The following is a 19,856-nucleotide window of genomic DNA, read 5'->3' as shown; positions in this document are numbered from 1 at the left end:
TTGTCTCAGATGTTCTGACATCTATTATTGCGGTGAAGCCAAGGTGCCCCCTCTCACCCACTCTCTTTGGTCTTACATCAATGAGAATGGCCTCAATTGTGGACACACTAGGAGGTCAAGGATCAATTCTCGCACAATCTATCATATCTATTTACTATATGTCCATGATATAGTTGATCTCGAACATAGGGACTCCAAGCACCTTTGACAACTTTGCAGACCTTTTGTGAGAGTAGAGACATGTAGGTCAACCTTGGTAAAACAAAGGCTATGACCCTCAACACTAACAACACTCATAACATCAACGTAAGGCTTGCAAACTTGCAAATGAGCTAGTCAAGATAGTCAGATCCTATGTATACTTGAGTGTATTTTCACAAGCTCCTCTATGTATACTTTGACACTAGTGTATCTTTATTGCAATATGGTAGGATGGATGATTCTTCACTAGAGGACATTGCTTCAATGTCAAGATTGGAGAGCCAATGTTCCAAGAACATTTTCAACACGTGCACACAAAATCACTCCTTTGATTTCCTATTTTGACCTCTTGGGCAATGGATGTTAGAGAGGATAACTGGACTAGTTTTAAGAGGCTATATGTCATGATGCTATCACGTCTCATTCCAAATCATACCTATCAAATCGAGTCAAACAACTCAACTAGATAAAACAAAGACTATCATGGAGGATCCTTTCATTATCTATGCAACTTGCACTTGAGGCACATGAGCAATGCTAGTACGCATGAGTCTCCATATGGTCTTATTTGCGAGGCATGTTTATCAACCATTTCTTACCATATTGATACTCACTAGATGCCCCCTTCTTTTGCGTTTGACACAATACTAAACGCATCAAAACATTCAAGACGATATAATCCATAGAACACCTCTCTCTCTCTCTCTCTCTCTCTCTCTTCAAGACCATATAATCCATAGAACATCTCTCTCTCTCTCTCTCTCTCTCTCTCCATTTTACTTCTCAAAGATTCCATGTTAGATTTTAAGAGGACAGGTTCTAGGATCGCAATAGATTCAACATTTTGCTAATCATTTAGAGCTAAGGTATTTTTTCTACATCAAGTAAAATGCAAGTTGCACAAGTCCAAAGTAGTGAATGCTTACACCACAACTAAAAACTGCAGCACTTCTAATAATTAATGACTGGCAAACAAAACAATGCATTATTTTAATAATTCATTGTCTCATCATGAAGGTAGCCCAATCCCTAATATATGTTGGGTTTTAACCTTTTAGACGATTCAAATATCTATTTTCATGTTTACCTACTTTATTCTCATTTGAGATATCACTTCGGAGTTTATCTATATGGATGGCTCAATTTTGTGCATGGACATGCGTGCATATATATATGTATAAGAATATAATTTGCATGCACACACATGCATACATACGTACATACATGCACGTGCACAGGGTTGTGGGTGTGGGTGTGGGTGTGGGTGTGGGTGTGGGTGTGGGTGTGGGTTGCAATGTCTCAAGAAAGCAAGAAAACAAGTAAAGCAAAACAATTTGAGCATGTGGAAGTCAAAATAATTTCACAGCACTTACAATCAGCTCAAACCTTTTTATTATAGTTTCTTAACTGAAAGCAGACTAACATTTGGGTAGAGAAGCAATAGAAAACAATTAATTAAAAAACTATGATGCCAAGTCATCCTACAATGAATGAATTGAACAACTTCTTAGGCCAATTTGCACACAAATTTCAAACTCCTAAGAGATTTCAGGGCATCTGCAGCCTACAAAAGCCAATACATACGAATATTTCCATGTAACTTTCAGCCTCATCACACAAATCTCAGATTAAGTTGCTGAAGAAGTCATCTTAGTACCAAAGAAAAAACATGAATGCTTTGCAATTCAACCAAGGCTCAATGTACAGAAATTGGCCCCACATCTCCTTACCATCCAGAAAGTCTACATTATCTTGAACGTGAACTTTTCAGATCAGATGCCTTCAATATGCAATGTTCTTGATCATCACGAGTTTTACACTGCTGTTTAAATGCCAAGCGGAGTAAGTTTTGCCCTTGACGTATTGCCTCTAACTGAAATACAGTGTAAGTTATGCCCTGCTGAATTTGTAACTGGAATTCAGCATTTCTAGGACAGAGATGACTTATGAGTCAACGAAAAGCACAAGCACAGCAGCTCTTCTCTATGGCAAAAGGTTGTACTACTTGATTGCTCTTTCCTTCAACTCCAAGCTTGCTTCCAACTCACTTGGACACAGCATAAGCAACTTTTATAGGCCTCCCAAGCAGCTGTTTCTGGTTCAACTTGATACCTCTTTCAAGCGACGCCTCATCAGCAAAATCAACATGCCCATAGCCTTGAAACTCACCAGTGTTACGGTTAACGGCCAAGCGAACGGAATTAATATTACAGTTTTTGAAGAACTTCTTGATGTCTATCTTCTGGACATCCCAGGTAAGATTACCAATGTATGCCGATAAGCAACCTTCTATCTTCTTTGGTGGATCTCGAAGCACTCTTTTTTCCTTAATTTGCTCAATTTTGATAAATCGTCCACCCCTGTAGCACATACAGACCAAAGAAATTTTAAAAAAAAATTACAACAATGAAGGACAAATGAGGCCAGAAACGAAACAACCATATGCACTTACATTTCAGCTCCATCCAGAGCAAGCGCTTTTCTTGCAGCAGCCTCTGTCTGCATCCACACACAATTGTCAGCATCTTTCATCTTGATGCAGGACTCGTAAGATCCTAAATGAGAAGTATAGCACACTTAGCCCACATTATAACAAGACAAACAAGATTTTAAGTGAATTTCCACAGGGTTTCTATACATTGATCTTTCATTAGAATACTCTCCACCTTAGGAAAGTCATTCATGCCTTTGGGATGTGTTTGCCTTTGAGTATGGCATAACTTGTAGACTTTCTTTAAGATAGAACTAAGGTCCATGGGGGACAGGCCTGCTCTAATTCTGTGGAGGTTAAAGGGACATCTTTAGTGGATGTGATCAAATGGTCAAACAGTACTACTGTCCCAGCCTTCTTTCGCTCACTATCATACCTTGGCTCCTCTTACCTGTTTTAATTTTACTGTTTGCAATCCCTTTTTTCCATTGTTCTTTCCCCACACAATCGTCAGTATCTTTCATCTTGATGCAGGACTCCTAAGAACCTAAATGAGAAGTATAGCACGCTTAGCCCACATTATAACAAGACAAACAAGATTTTCAGTGAATTTCCACAGGGTTTCTACACATTATCTTTCATTAGAATACTCTCCGCCTTAGGAAAGTCATTCATACCTTTGGGATGTGCTTACCTTTGAGTATAGCTTAACTTGTAGCCTTGCTATAAGATAGAACTAAGGTCCATGGAGACCAGGCCTGCTCTAATTTTGTAAAGGTTAAAGGGACATCTTTAGTGGATGCGATCAAATGGTTAAACGGTACTAATGCCCAGCCTTCTTTCACTCACTATCGCTTGGCTCCTCTTACCTGTTTCCATTTTCCTGCTTGGAATCCCTTTTTTCCGTTGTTAGTTATAATTTAGAATTTGTGTAAAAACTTAGTTTTTTGTCTGTACTTGTTTTTCCTTTTTTTAATAGTAGTTAGAACCCCTAGTCTATTATTCCCTGCATCCAATCTAATTTAAGGCTGTTTTGTTTCTTTCTGTCCTTTCCTCCCCCTTTGATTTGTACAAATGTTCAAAAGATATTTGATAAATGAGAGATCCTGATTAAACAGTGCTTGAAAAATAATTCGTCTCCTTGCAAGCAATAAAATGGTCCATCTTCTTGAACCTTTTAACCACAACCATGATGCTACATTTCCCTTCATGATTCTTGGTAGGCCCAAGATAAAGTCCATGCTCACGTCTTCTCACGGCTTCTATGGCACGGGTAGGGGCTGATATACTCCTGCATGAGCACATCTCCCACAAAATTACTGATTTGAGAAGTCGATCAGGATCAAAATACTTGCTTTGTACAAGTTGCAAGGTCTCGTACCGTCCAAAGTGCCCTTCCATTCCAACTTAGTTTTGATCCCTAAGGATCCACTCCTGCATTGAGCCTTTTGGAATGCAGAACAGCTTCCCCTTAAACAAAAGCCCATCTTAAACCAAGTACTGTTGGCAAAATTTTGCCTCTACCATGCTTAGTTCACACAAGCCTTGTAGGCTTCTCCAAAGTCTTTACCTTGAGCATAAAGCTCCTGCATCAATTGGAAACCAGTCAATTTGCTCTTATGGTGAGTAACAATGCCCGTCATCTCCTCAATGCATCAACCACTTTATTCATGACTCTCAGTTTATAGTTGACTACAAATGATATTCCTGCAAAAAGCTTGCCCATTTGGCATCCATTTGGCATGCCTCGACTATAGTTTCTCTTGGCTTTATAGGCTAAGTGTTTAATGGTCCATATGCACAACGAACTCTTTGGGTTACAAGTAATAACTCCATTGCTTCAATGCTTGCACAAGGGCATACGATTCCTGATCATATGTGCAATACCTTTGCTTGGCTTCATTCAGTGCCTCGCAAAGAAACAGGAACGTCTGATACCTGAAAAGGACCGTTTTGGGTTGGGGGAACGTGGACCCAGAATGGGTGCCTTGTCATATGACACACCATCAAAATGAACCACGGGCTATGATGGATGATAACATGCTGGGAACACCTTGTCATATGACACGCCATAAATGAACCTCGGGCTATGATGGATGATAACACGTCCAAAATCCCATGACATGTCTCATGGATGAGTTTGTCCAGCTAATGTGGCACAAGATTATGGTACAATTATGAGCCCCTACCCGATATGTTGAAGAGCCGCTTGTGCATCTTGCACTTGTTGATGATGGGGGGCTCCAAGTCGACCCTCCTCATAGGCGTTGTCTATATCTAGCCTTTGTCAAAAGCCCAATCATGGTGAGCAACATTTCATCCTTCTCATGAGAAGCTGAAGCATCAATAATTTCAAGGCTAGACTGCTGCTGCTTCCTATGTGCTTTCGGCATTCAGAGATATCATGAGCTGGTTTCCTACAATAATTGCACCGCTACTTTTTCTTTTCTCCATTCTTGTTGGCATCCAAAGTACTACCACAATTATTCTTGGGTTTACCACTAGGATTTGCTGTTTTTGCTTTACCTTTATGATGGGTAGCAAAAGCCTTCACCTGAGATAAAGGCATTCGGATTAGCATGGCTTTGCTCTTCCTGCAAAATAGAGTGACCAGCTAATAACAGTTATCATGGTACCGCAACGTGGTCGCAAACCCTTGATATGAGTCAGGAAGTCCACTCAGCATCATGATCCCAACCTGAACGTTTGGCACAAACTCATCAATGTTGGCCAATTGCTCTTTGAAGTCCTTGACCTTAGTCAGAAAGGCATCCATGCTTTCCCCTTCATCCATTGCTTCTGCAAATATGCAACCCGTGCTTCATTGCGCATCCAATACAATGAGGCCAACTTATTCCAAGCATCATCTCTTCTGCCCCATCTGCCCTGTTCCTGAGTCGGAGGCATTGAGGCAGCAGTGACAGAAGATGAAGAATCAACAACATTACCACCACCCATCGTCGTGACAGGAGCATGTCCCTGTGATGGACGTCTCACCTGAAAATCTGCAATGATGTTCCACAAGTCTTTGGCCTCCAAAACGTAATGCGTCATGTATGACCACATCAAGTAGTTGGTGCCATCAAGCTTGTCTTCGGTAGCAAGCATGCCAAAAAGGTCATTGTTTGACATTGCAGATAAAGCACAAATACAAAGAACCCAAAGAAAATTGACTAAATCAAATGAGTGCACTAAGGCGAGTCCAAATGTCAGATTTTGACCACACAAGGTCCATGGCCTGCACAATATGTAAGAACCAAAAGATGTGCTGCCTGCACAGATGACCTGCAAACAAACCCCAAGGCATGTGGGCGTATTGCAAAGCAAAGGGAACAAGAGCCCCAATCTGCAAAGGGCAAAGTATGCCAGTACAAAAAGGGCAAAGCAGGCCCAAATACTCTGCAAAAATGGCCTGCACAAAAAAATGCAGCAAATGCAAGCTTTCTCCTGCAGAAAATCAACTGTAGCTTCTGTATGAAGCAAAACTCCTGCAAGAAATGACTTCCACAAAGCTCCTTTGCAGAACCTCCAAGCTGACAAATGACTGCAGCAGTTTCCAGTGAACAGAATGCAGGGCACTGTAAGGTGCTCCTCACAGAGTCCATACAGCCCATTCGGACTGTACAGACAGTGCAAGCAGACACGTTCTTCACCTATCAAAAAATATGCCCTTTGTGTGACTGTTACTGGGAAAAACTGCAGCAAGACTCTGTTTGCAAATGCTGGAGAAAGTCGACTAGCTGAGGGATGCAGAATGCTCAAGGAAGCTGCTCCAGCAAAGACTGCAATAGCAGGGCTGGGAAGGCTGCAACAGAGAGACTGCGCAGTGGAAGAGTACACCAGAGAGGCGGAAGCCTGGAAAAAGTGTCTGTATTTGCTGTAACCAGCATCAGCAACAGTGGCAACCAGTCCACAACAGGGAAGACCTGTGGGAGCTGCAGACAGGGGCTATAGATGTAGGCGAAAGCCTGGGACCAGATCTCAGCTCCAATCTTATACCACTGTTAGCTTGCTTGGAAGACTGGAGCAGAAGTACAGCACCTAGAACGTCAAAAACGAGCTGTATCATTTTGTAGCAGCACAAGAGTGCACGAAGTACAACTGAATTGATAACTCATCACTTTGAGGCTAGTTTGACTTCATCCAAATGAACTAATAGTGCTAATGTGCCAGTAAATTAACTAACACTAGCCTACAAGGCCATACTAGGGACTAATGTATCAAATAACGCAGCCTGAGGCTGTCAGATTGAGGGGGATCTTGAATGATGTTGAATTTATTCAAAAATATCTTTTTTTAGCGATGATCAAAGCTCTATTAAATTGGACAAGGATCCTGTATTTACTCACTGAAACGTAATGTAATCCTTCAAAAAAAAAAAACCTGATCATTACAGCAGAGGGGGAGAGCAGGCTCAATCCCAAACCTCCGCGGACAACCCCCCAAAAAAAACACAGAGCGGGAGGGATACAACTTGATCCCAAACCTCTCGAAAACTCCACTCTTAGTTTAATGCAGACCTAATCGTTGTATGGACAGCTAAACCGAACATGAAGTGACAATAAAATTCAAGGGCTCATATGAAACTGAGAACACGATTGAAAACATGATCAGCTTTATTCATACAACCTCATCAGCTCTACTGAGCTTGTTGGAGTCTTACATCAAAGCTACAACTCACACACACATCTGAATACACACTACTAGCTTCAGTTGAATACAACTAGCCATCTTATAGGAGAAAACCAGCAGGAGATGCCTTGAGAACCGCCATGCTTCGATCATCAATCAGGCCGAGATCTGAGCTCACAGCTAGGAGAGAATTCCACTATGAATCATGAAGTTCACCGACTCCAAAATCCGCTTCATGTAGGTGGCATGCACTCCATGAACACACGACAAGTGGCAATCAGCCAAATGTAACAATGGCTCTTTCTCAATGCCATATTTTTTAATCCTTATTTTTACTTTCTTGAGATTTAATTTTTACTGACCACACGTATGTATCCTTCTATGTGAGTTCTTTTGACAGGACCTCATATCCGGGCCGGGCATCTTCCGCTATCATGTGCACATCTTCATCAACAGCAATTCAGAGTACTCTCTTTTAATGGCTGATCACCATGCATTGCTATCTCCAATATAGCACTTGTTAACTTCAGTGTGACCCTTTCCGGACATCAGAGCTCTTATCGCCTTTAGTGTGATCCATCGCCTTCCGTGCGATTTGTCACCTTCAGCGTGGCTCTATCACCTTCAGTGTGATCTACCGTCTTCAGTACGGTCTTGGTTTGCCATCTCCAACATGGCCTATGTTTACCATCTTCAATATGGTCTTTTGTTACCCTCTTCAGCACGGTCTCTCTCTTTGCCATCTTCAGCATGGCCATGGATCTTCAGTATCCATCATAGTCACATGCAGTGATAGGATGTCGGAAGCTAGTGCATGTGGTGGACTTCATGCCAATGAAGTTACGAGATGAATGACTATCTTACCGGATCACCCTCCACCTGGTATTAAATTACCAATATGCCGTACGAGATTGATGATGCTTCGCACATCCACAAGGGTTCTCCAGGCCCGATTGTTATACTCCTAACACCTTCAATGGCTTTAACCAAGCACATCATCAAGCATTGTGTCACAGAAAGGCAATGGAAAAGGGTCTGTTATTGTTGTTGCATGGCAAGTGGAGGATTTGTGTGGATTATTGTCCACTCAATGCATCGACTAAGTGGGATCATTATCATGTTCCTTTCCAAGACGAGATTCTTGATGAGGTGGCAGGTCATGAGTGCTATAGTGTTTATGATGGGTATTCCGGCTACTTTCAGATACAAATAGCTCAAGAAGATCAAAAGAAAACCACTTTCACTGCCTTTCAAGCTATTAAGGACAAGCTGAGCACTTTGCCGATATTGATGCCTCCTGACTGGGATCATCCCTTTTATGTCAATCTGAGTGTGGGTAAGCATGTCATGGGTGCCATGTTGATGCAGAAGGGGAAGGGCAATTCATACATGAGACCAATTTATTACATTAGCCATTCTATGGGAGTCATTGAGCTAGATTGGCATGAGGTGGAGCAGTTGGTTTGGTGTCTTGTCTTTGCCACTAAGAAATGGAAATCATAATTGTTGACTAAGCTCTTTGTGATCTTGTCTTCGCCACTAAGAAATGGAAATCATATTTATTAACTAAGCCCTTCGTGATCTTGATCAGTAATCAATTTCTTCCTCAAGTTATGAAAGCTTCAAATACTTGAAGGATTACTAAGTGGATGCTCAATTTGCAAGATTTTGAATTTACCTTCTTAAGAGAGGATTCTATGAGAGCCCAACTAGCTGATCTTCTCACCTATAGGGAGCCGAAGGAACCAATTTCTACTCTTCACACCCTAGACCACATCTTCACCTTGAGGGCTATCATTGAGGAGACAAAGTCGAGGCACTAGAAAGACTACATTTGCTTTGTCGACTTTCGTAAGGCATTTGACACTGTACCACGCTCCCACTTGATCAGGAGGCTACAGGAGTTGCAGCTCCCAGAGATAATGATTTGGGGAGTGATGAGTCTATATGAGTCCGTCAGAGGGAGAGTCCGTGCCCCGGGTGGTCTATTGGATTAGGTTGAGAACACTATCGGAGTGAAGCAGGGTTGTCCACTCTCACTGACTCTCTTTGAGCTCTATATTGATGAGATTACATCCTTTATAGATCGTCTAGGTGGAGAGGGCTCACTCCTGGCTGACCTGATGGTGCAGATACTACTGTACGCAGATGACATAGTTCTCATATCTTCCTCTGCAGAGGATTTGCAAAAACACCTAGAGGCTCGTGAGATATTCTGTAGAGAGAGAGAGACTTGACAGTCAACCTTCGAAAGACCAAGGTTATGATCTTCAACCCCTCGCAAGCAGTGTCTTGTCGCCATAGTTTCACATACCAAAATGAGCCAGTGGAGATAGTGCAGTCTTACACATATTTTGGGGTAGTATTCACCGGGCTAGGTTTCACGATGACACATGCAACTACAACACGACTTACGCGAGGGCGGGTGACCTGGCCCGACTAGAGAGGCAATGTTTCCAGGCACACTTCCAAGACCCTACGACAAAGGGTTGGCTTTTTGACACCCTGGTGAGACCGACGGCCATACCGGCAGAGTTCGCCATGACCCTATCCAGATTAATGCCATCGTTCAGACAGTGACATTCCTTCACCGAGCCTGGGCCTTACCTTAGTGGAGGTTACCGAGGCTAGCACTGGAGTCATCTAGGCCACTCGTAGAGTGGTGTTGATACAACATGGTATGCACAAATATCCACATGGTTTGGTAGCCACAACATTCAATGGACAGGCTTCTCCCTTTCAGTACAGTATGGATGCACCACCCGAGAGGATCCCACGAGATGAGATCAACTGCATCATACAATTGGACCTCCGCCAGCTTCATACGTCTCAGGCTTGGGGGGGAGACCAAGAGTTCCCCACCAAGATCCAGTTCTACCATGACCATTTCATGAGGGTCTCGGAGTATGGTCTCGTCATCAGACCTCAGTATCTCGAGGATAGGAGAGTCTCACATGCACTGAAGATCGTACCCACAGAGCAGAGGATCTGTAGACTATGCCCGATGGGGGAGGTCGAGACAAAGGAGCACTTTCTGTGTGCCTGCCCAATATACTATGAGATCCGAGGGCGATATCACTGCCCCTTTGAGGAGGGACTTGGTTTTGGTCCGCTTACACAGCTGATCCACTTGCCCAATCAGGTTTGTATTGGACTCTATCTGATTGAGATGCAGCGACACAGAGATATACTGATGCAACAGACTAGAGAACATCAAGAGACGAGACCACAGGTCATTGAGATCAACCAAGCACAGACACGTGTCACAGACTTCTATGCATCTGAGTCGGCCGTTTGGGAGGCCGAGGGAAAGGAGCTTGATGAGATGAGAGCATCCTTGATCTGCAGTCACCACCAAGATGCTACCAGATGAGAGGCGCACACTTCACACACGGCATGGAGAGAGACCAGAGCACGCACAATCAAGGTCCGGTCTATCTCAGCCCTCCTCAAAGGAGACCGCCAGAGACGAGGCATCACCCTCGCCATGGGCCATCAGAAACAGAGAGCTCCAGGAGACCACGTCCTCCGCCACCCCGAGAGAGAGCTCGACAGGCATAGCTACATGAGCTCCTCACATCCCATCAAAGAGTCACCTTGGCACCTGGATATGTGGAGCCTGTGCGTGCTCTCGAAACATTAGCTCTGAGCAACTGATACTATTTTGTTTTTTCGTTGTCTGCTACTTTGCTATGTTGTTCACCAGTTTAGCATTTTAGCTTTTTAGCTCTCAGCTAGGGCCTTAGTGAGCACTTTGCCTCAGCCCATAGCAAGTTGTATGAGTTACTTTTGGTTTTGCACCTTTGTCTCATAGGCCCGTGAGGTCTCCTGCAGACGTTAATATATCTTTCTTCTTCTTCTTCTTCTTCTTCCTCTCTCTCTCTCTCTCTCTCTCTCTCTCTCTCTCTCTCTCACACACACACACACACATAAGCCATCTTCCCGTATCAAGTTTTGTAAAACACCCACGGGTCTTCGTGGTTGAAGCTTGTGTTCATGTCGTGATGTGTGTGTGTTTGATCCCACGAATTGACGTCTAACAAGACATCTTTTGGCTTTTGACAAGTGCCTTAACGTTAAAGAATACTCTCTCTCTCTCTCTCTCTCTCTCTCTCTCTCTCTCTCTCTTAATTGCACTGATTGGGTGGATTTGAGTGACGCCGTTTCTCTTATGGCAATATTGTTCACTTTGCATTCTCTTATACGCGACTACATCTCGTTTCCTTCTTCTTTGCTCCATTTTGGCATCCACTCGGACACTCAGTAGACTTATATAGAGAACTTGTTTCCCAAACGACTATAAGGGCACATTTCTCCCTCCTAAGTGTTCTTTCTGGGCTCTGCATTATTGATGGAGATTGTGCTCAGTTGCAATCAAGCTAGAAGAGGGCAGTTTTGGGCGACAATTTGGTTAAAATTCTCATAACCTTGTATCATTGTGAGGCTCTCTTCAAGAGACATCCCTTGATATGCTCAGCCTATAGTTTTGTAGTGAATAAAAAGATATGAGTCTTTGTGTATGACAATGAATTTTTAGTGAGAGCTTTATCCCCTGGCGGTATAATAGTCATAATCTCCTACTCATTGGTCTTTTTTCTATGAAACTTGTATTAGTGCAAAGCTCAGTTCAATGTGTTTCGTTTGATGTTTTGACTCTCTAGTTGCTCTTGTTAAACCCAGTAGTAAAGCTATTGGTCTTGTATGACATATTGTTTCTATGACAGTTTTGACTCCTCGTCATTAAAATACATGTATCTTGGTGATCGTTGCTGCATTTTCAGCAAAACTTACCTCATTGTAAGGTTCTTTTTAAAGGAGCATCTACCCATGGTATGATAATTCTACAAAAATTTATAGGCCTCTATGATTGGATAAAGGTTTCAAGCCAATTTTGAGCTTCCTTATGAGACACGGATAGAAGAGTCCCAACGATTTCTTGCAATTGATCGATTTAGCCAAATCAACCTCTCCAACCCTCTCAATGTGTCTCAATTCCTCCTCAAATGGCCTTGCAGACTAGTTTGTGTGCTAGTGTGCACATTCTGTAATATTAGTTCGTTAGGATAAAGGCAACATTATAACTTAAATTTTGCATCATGGGTTGGTCGGGCTAGGGCTTGCTATTAGACAGCAATCAAATAATGCAAAGGGTGATGCAGGGAATTCCATTGCTTAGTATCTTTAAACATATAAAGTGATGTTGCACCTCAATGCGTGCCTGAGCATGAAATACAGGAGTCTTAGAGCAGAATGTAAAATTAAGAGTGCTCCCTAGAATGCCACGCAGCCAAGGAGCGTCTCCCTCGCCACCTCCCATGCTTCCCCCCTCTTGTGCCCTCCATGAATTTGCCTACAAACATGGAGGTTGTCTTTCTTTACTATTGAATATAGTTGTGGAGATTTGAGGGGAGCTAGGGAGGCACTCGTGAGGCCTTTTCAAGTCTTCCTGACGCTTGCCTAATAAAGTGGGTAGTGAGTGAGAGAGAGAGAGAGGATGTCACACGATACAGCTACTTGTACACTATGTTGTATTGAACATAATCATGAATATATACATGAGAACCCCTTAGGGTTAGGGTTAGGATTAGGGTTTGCCCCTCCTGCCATTAGGATATGGTGCAATTTATACCATCCTCAACACCCCCTTTTAAATTGCACTGGGTAAGTAGAGGGTGCATGTGCAAGACCTTAACTCCATACCAAGGTATGCATTGAGTACCTCATGAAGCGGAAGGCACCACAGGAGGATGAACAATCATCGCATCTAGAACGCACTATGCAGGAGCACCCCCATCTTTTGCCAGGCTGATCAGCAGCGCTTTACTGTTCTGGCACCCTTGTAGGACAGCCACGTGTAATTTTCAGGAAATTTTTTATGGAAAGAGATGGTTGTAATAAAGGGAGAACACAAGCCTAGTCAGGGATAGCCCTAGGGCCAAAAAGGGAAGTTGAGAGGGCTAAAAGGAGATAATAGAGGGGGACTATATAGGCCCTATTTCCCTCCAGGTCGATGCATTTTGAGATGTGCCTCTCTTATCTAGTCTACGGCTCCCTATGCTTCTTCACCTCCATCCACTCCCTACCTACCTACCCTACCCCCCCCACCCCCCCCTTCTCTCTCTCTCTCACTGTTCAATCACCCTTCCTACATCTGCCCCCTTTCACCTTTTCTACATTATCAAAATAAAATCAAGAGCTCATCCTAGCAAGAATAGATTCCTGGGTTGAGGTTTTCTATGTATATTTTTAAGTACCATTGTTCTTTTTTCTGTTTTGTTCACAAAGGTGGGTCATGTTGAAGTCTAATTGAACACGATAACATTGAATCATCCAAGCACCACAACGATTGATAGCCACCAATTAGGGTCGAGCCACCTATATAGCCTCAACCTCTCAGGCTATATTTAGTGACACTCAAGTTAGGTACAAGCCAACTAGGATTAGCTCAGGATGTAACATATGCTAGAATAACATATGGAGGTTGCTTGCTGTGGCCAACACTCCCACAGCGGAAGACTATGGCCTTGTAGGCCAGTTAGAATCTAAGTACATCGTGTTCTCTCAACTGTTGTCTGCTCCCTCGCATTTCATTTGCACTCCATTGCTCCCCGCACCCAACTGCAGAATCAGGGCAGGCTCTCTTGCTCCTACCTGCCCCCCTAGGTGCTCATTGCTCAGCCCACCTTTCTGTCAAGGAATTGAACACAGCAAGTTATGACGGGAGCCGACCCGATGTGTGATGAAGTCTATGCCTCAGGCATTGAGCGTTTTTTACAAAATAATTTTTGCCGTTTCAGCCTCCTCGCTATCCCACCTGCAAGCTACAACCTACACCTATCCCACGACATTCACCTCGGATTTTGCCTCGCTTCAGCTCTTCGTTGCAGCCACAACATTTGCTCCAGTTCAATCCGGTGTCCTTCCAGCAGCCTTTTTGGTGATTTCAGCCTCATTTCATTGCCTTTTTCGCTCTAGATGACAGGCGCAGCACCTGTGCACTTCCAAATGACCTATCAAAGTCGCTGTAGGACCTGTCCGTACAACTATACTAATGTTGATACGGCTGTACGGACCTGTCCGTACAACTATACTAATGTTGATACGGCTCCCGATGTGCGATGAAGTGTATGCCTCAGGCATTGGGCGTTTTTTGCAAAATAATTTTTGCCGTTTCAGCCTCCTCGCTATCCCACCTGCAAGCTACAACCTACACCTATCCCACGACATTCACCTCGGATTTGCCTCACTTCAGCTCTTTGTTGCAGCCACAACATTTGCTCCAGTTCAATCCGGTGACGACCTTCCAGCAGCCTTTTAAAGTCATTTGGGTTTTTCTACTCAGAATTGGACTTTTAAAGTCATTCAACCAGCTCTAGCTGCATTTGGCTGGGATTTGCTCCTTCTTGACTCATACTTGCATGGCACGGTTGGATTTGGAGCTTTTCATCCTCTTTTATGTCACATTAGCACATATTGCAGTGACATTGAGGTGACTTTGCTCTAGATTTCGAGGCTTCTATGTCACATTTGCAAGCAGATTGCTGGAAATTTGCAGATTTGCAGCTTATTGCAGTCACATTTGCAAAATTGCCGTGAAATTTGGGGCTTTTACATACTTGCGCTGTTTTGGGCATATTTGCCCTCTCAAGATTTGGGGCTTTTGCCAGGTTTGCTGATTTTTGCAGTGGCCTTGCCTAACGGGTAATATTTGAGGCTTTTGAGTCACATTTGCTCGAATTTGTAGTGACATTGGTTTATTTGGTCACATTTTGAGGATTTTTTAGATTTGCCCACTTTTTGGCACATTTGCCCTCTTCAACAATTGGGGCTTTTGCCAAATTTTCCTTCTTCAGCTCTCAAATTACCTGGTAAGACAATGTCCCCTCAATTTTACACACTCAGCTTGCAGAATTTGGGGCTTTTGCTCCCGTTGTCTTGCATTGGCTCTTGTACTTTGGGGACATTAATTTCAGGTCCATTCATACAGGAATGGCTTATTGGTAGGACACTCCGTTTTTAGGACAAAAGATTTTTGGGACAAGCTTGTGCATTTTGCTCAGTGTTTGAGCACCACTTTCAGCATTCACATTTGAAGAGATTGCTAGCACTTAATTCTTGACACTTCAAAATTGCTAGCACTTAATTCTTGACATTTGCAGCTAGCAGTCAAATACTTTGAGCAGCCAGCTCTTTGCAGTAATAGCCTTGAGGCTTTAGCATTTGCAGGGCACTCTTCTTCTTTTGGGGTTTTCTTTTGCAATGGCAAACCATGAGTCATTTAGAATGCTTGCACTTGAGGATAGGATGGTACCAACTATCCCATGTGGTCGTACTTCGTGCGACACCTGTTGGTGTCCACAAACTTTTGGGGAATTGTATCTAGATCAAAGACTAGACCTGTCTCTTCAGCACATGCATCTACTGCACCCGCAGCCACTACTACTGCCACTTTTGGTTCATCTACCAATACTCCCGCAGTGCCTGCTGCAATGCCAACCACACCTGAACAGATTCGTTGAGATCAGAGAGATGGACAGGCACATGCAGCGATTGCTGAAAAGAGAGGTTATACCTCACACTCGGTCTTGCAAGACAGCCAAGGCTGCATGGGATATTTTGGCCAACCTCTATCAAATTCAGAATGAGGCCAAGGTTGCCTATATGTGCAAGCAACTCAATGGTGTTAAGGTGAACGAAGGAGACAGCATGGATGCCTACCTCACATAAATTAAGGATTATAGAGAGCAACTCATCAATGTTGATGAGATTGCCCCAGCTTCACATGTAGCATCTACAACACTTGATGGGCTCCCTAACTCATACCAAGGATTTGCTAGGACATTGAGGCTAGTCACCATGGGTAAACCCAACCACTATTCTTTCAATCAGCTTGTTCTCCTGGAGTAGCCGTCAAAATAGAAAGAGGACTGCCTCTACTCAGCAGATCAGGCCTTTGCCACGGACCACAAGGATGAAGACAAAGGGGAGAAAAATTACAGCAACCTCATCGTCTTCGTCTCCTATTGACGAGAAGAAATATATGAGTGGTGATTATTGCAGGAAGCCCGGCCATGGCATCTCTGAATGTTGGAAGCTCATTGCTCTAGAGAAAAAAAAAACAGCATAATGGTCTTCCTGTCACACATGTTCCCACTGCCCATGATCACCCTCATGAGGCAGCAAACTTGGCTAAGGATGAGTGAGCATTTGTTGTGACCTGCCACTACAATCCGGACATGCATGCTTCAGCTTTATCTATTTCAGATTCTAAGTCTGCCGGGTATTTTGACAGCGGTGCTTCTAAGCACATTACCTCTTGCAAATATCTATGTCAGTCCTAGAGTGATGCTCCACATGGGGGCATTGTCACTTGTGCCAACAATGCAGCTTATCCCGTGAAAGGGATTGGTGAGGTGCTGGTCACATCAGTGTCACGTGATACAGTGACACTTGATGAAGAATCTGATTTCTATTTCAGTCATCTCCACAAAATGGCTTCAGAGTTCTTTTTGACGGTCATCGTTTTGCCATGTATGATAACCGTGCAATAACTGAAGTATACTCACTCGGACACTTGAAGAGTTTGGGGCCTAAATTGGCCACCACTTGTACTTTCTCATTATCCATTTGCAAGTATTCATGTACTCTCAGCTGTTGTTTGCTCCCTCGCATTCCATTTACACCCCGCACCCAATAAGATCTTGAACAATGCACAGAAGAATAGAACAGCCAATACATGAATAGATTGCTCCAAAATGGACAAAACCTGATACAAAGAGTCTGCTCAGTGTGCCACCATCTGACAGCCACTGTACTGCCTAGATGTGGACCCCTGGCACCTCGAAGTGCTTTCTTCTACCTCCGTCGGGCACCAACAAAAATCAGTCAGCCTGCAAGCACCTTCAGCGGGCTGCCAAGATGCTGCTCCAACTCTTCTTCCTGGTGAAGGTATGCTGCCAAGAGAGTGTACTCCTAATTGAATACTAGACCTCCCTGCTGCAGATGATCTTATGATTGTGCTGATTGATTGTGATCTGCTTGAATTTCCTACCCCTGATCGGGATATGGGGCAGTTCTCTCTTTCAAAACCATTTGTATTACTAGATATACATAGGATTATTTACGTTACTGCCTAATGATTAACAGATTCTGCTTTATCTTGTAACTCATACAATGCTGATGCTTCAATTGAAAAAGACAACTAAAGTGTTTTTAAAGATGCCTGCTGTTTGGTGCTGTTTTTGGTCAAGCATTCCTTCCTTTTAAGTTGATGAGAGAGAGATCGTCAGGATTACTCTAGGTTACAATCTGAGGGCGAGTGTAATAGCTACCTTAAAGAGGAGAGAGGGGGAGTGATTGTGCGTACAATGATGCAAAGTTTGGGATTGCAATGGCTCCAGAATAGCCAGCTAATGAAATGAGCCTCATTGGAGTGTGTATGTCCTTTTGTGCTTTTTAGCATGTCACATCTTGACCTAGAGGCCTTTTAGGGCTCTCTTGCTCAATGTAGTACACGTATGTTTCCATGCTAATGGATGCATTAGGGACCAAGGCTAGGGCCTAGCAAATCTGGGAGATAGTTCCATTAATTGGTTTGTTGTAAAAAATCAGTTTCCCATGGGACTTCTCATGTCACACCGCCCCAAGAACACAATACTAAAATTAGCACCCATCTCCGATTCTTGATGTAAGGGGATTGTCAATCTTATGAATACCTCTATGGGCTCATGTGTTGGTACCATCATGGGTCTTTTAAAGTCTTAAAGGTGCAACAATCTCATGACCTGGTTCATCTTAACAATGGACTAACTTGATCTAAATTCTAAACTCATGGAAGCACTTCCAAGAGCTACCCTGGCACAAACAATTATAAACCACATACATCAGTAAATCATTTACTGCACAATCCACCACGTAGACGTGTCACAATGTTTATATGTTAACCACATCTCCTCAACCCAACAATAATATTGCATCACATTGGCTACAATAAAGACCAAAAAAGTTGAATACTGGGCACAAGAAATGCCATTATCATGTATACCTTGTACATAATAATCGGCTGACTTCAAATCTCTTTGTGTTGAAAATCATAACAAAATCAGCAATGTAGGAGAAATCGGCCTCACAACCAAATAAAAGCTATGTTTACTTGACTGTGATGAAATGAGTCTTACAACAAAATAAATGCTGTGGTACCTTAAATGTAATGAACGCAAGACCTTTAAATCTTGCAGTGTCGGAAAATCTGCTGCAATTTACCTCAGCAATAGAACCACATTCAGCAAAGAACTCTAAGATATCCTCTTCAGCTGTGTCGTACGGCATTCCACTCACACAAATTTTCTTCATATCACATTGGCCCTCCTTGCTAGATAAGATTACAAAGTATGGTGTCAATTACGATACAGAAATAGAAAGCTGAGCCTAAGAAATGCTGGCAGCATTTTTTAGAAAAGAAATGAAAAAAATGCTAGTATGGGTGTGTGCACAGTGTTGCTGTCCAAGCCATCACATGCTTCTTTTCAAGACAATTATTTTATGCAGCAATGCTTGTAATATATGGAAGTAAGTTCTAGAAATTCAACCCTAGACTCATAGGTTTTATCATTCATTGAATTGCAGAGACATAACCTAAACCCCTCGTATGGACACATTTCGTTAATTTTTGTGTGCAGTGTTTATCTCGCCTTCCTACGTTTCAGGACATAGAGAATCAGTTTGTCTTGGACCTACATTCTCCCCTGCCTGCCGATTCTTTACAATTCATCGGTAAAGGGTTCTACCTAGCACTCGTGGCATTGGAAGTTGGAACGGGTAAGAGATCATCTATGTCGATGCCCACTTTCTTTTAAATGACAATGGTACTTCCAATCCCCTAGACCCCTTCGTTTTCCCTTGACAAGTTCATTTCTACTGAGTCTCCAGTCTAGATTTTCTTCTTTGGAGACATTTAAAGCATGGCTCTACCACCCAAATCCTTCACAGAAGTGGGGCTTGCCAATGTCGTTGGATCAAAACACAAACCCCTTTGTCGCCCTACAACGGATTGGAATAGAAACCAAAACAACCAAGAAAAACTTTTGCAATCTATGTGGAATAAAAATCAGTTAACTTAGTTTCTTGCAAAAGGATGAAACCGGGCTTGATTTGTAGAGAGCAACTCGTGCAGGGCTACCTTATATAGGGATTATGTGCCAAAATCGAGCAATACATCATTAAGGCAGAAAACTGTTACCACCCACAGAGGAGATAATTTCCATTGCAAAAAGAAAGTAAAACCAATCAACCAACTTCATTCCTATCAAGAGTAAAGTGTAAACCCCTAGCAACATCCTTCGTTGATATTTTGTTTAGCTGCCCGATTTGAAAGAGGAAGCAGTCTAGCAAATCACTTGAAGTCGGGAGGTTAAATGAACCCTATCCCCATAGTCAAGAACTCTCTCCTTTTTCACCACCTCAGGCGTCAAGGTATCCATGGGAGGAGAAAACTCTATGGGGTGGGAAGGAGCCGCTTCATTTTCCCCAACGGTATCCAATCAAAAGAAGTGTCAATCCCTTTCAAAGGGGAAGCAATAACCACCAGTCTAAT

The 19,856-nt window shown here is 43.0% G+C and overlaps 1 protein-coding gene across 2 annotated transcripts in view; it reads right to left on the bottom strand.

Moving 5' to 3' along the window:
- Nucleotides 1-1,851: 1,851 nt before the first annotated feature.
- Nucleotides 1,852-19,856, bottom strand: part of LOC147902902 (uncharacterized) — a 34,635-nt gene continuing 16,630 nt past the window's right edge. The window contains exons 2-4 of one of the 2 annotated variants that reach the window (XM_087374157.1): nucleotides 18,464-18,635; nucleotides 2,654-2,700; nucleotides 1,852-2,561 (exon numbers count right to left, since the gene is read on the bottom strand). In XM_087374157.1, coding sequence (XP_087230283.1) covers nucleotides 2,246-2,561; nucleotides 2,654-2,700; nucleotides 18,464-18,635 — 535 coding nt within the window. In that variant the 3' untranslated portion in view covers nucleotides 1,852-2,245. The remainder of the gene's footprint in view (nucleotides 2,562-2,653; nucleotides 2,701-18,463; nucleotides 18,636-19,856) is intronic. The other variant, XM_087374158.1, reaches the window with a different exon arrangement.

This window comes from Dipteris shenzhenensis, chromosome 4 (genome assembly GCF_047967505.1).
Source record: "Dipteris shenzhenensis isolate YYH24624 ecotype China chromosome 4, Dip_SZ_1.0, whole genome shotgun sequence".
Taxonomy (NCBI): Eukaryota; Viridiplantae; Streptophyta; class Polypodiopsida; order Gleicheniales; family Dipteridaceae; genus Dipteris; species Dipteris shenzhenensis.
Note: the sequence above shows the minus strand (reverse complement) of the source record. Positions and strands in the feature narration are given on the sequence as shown.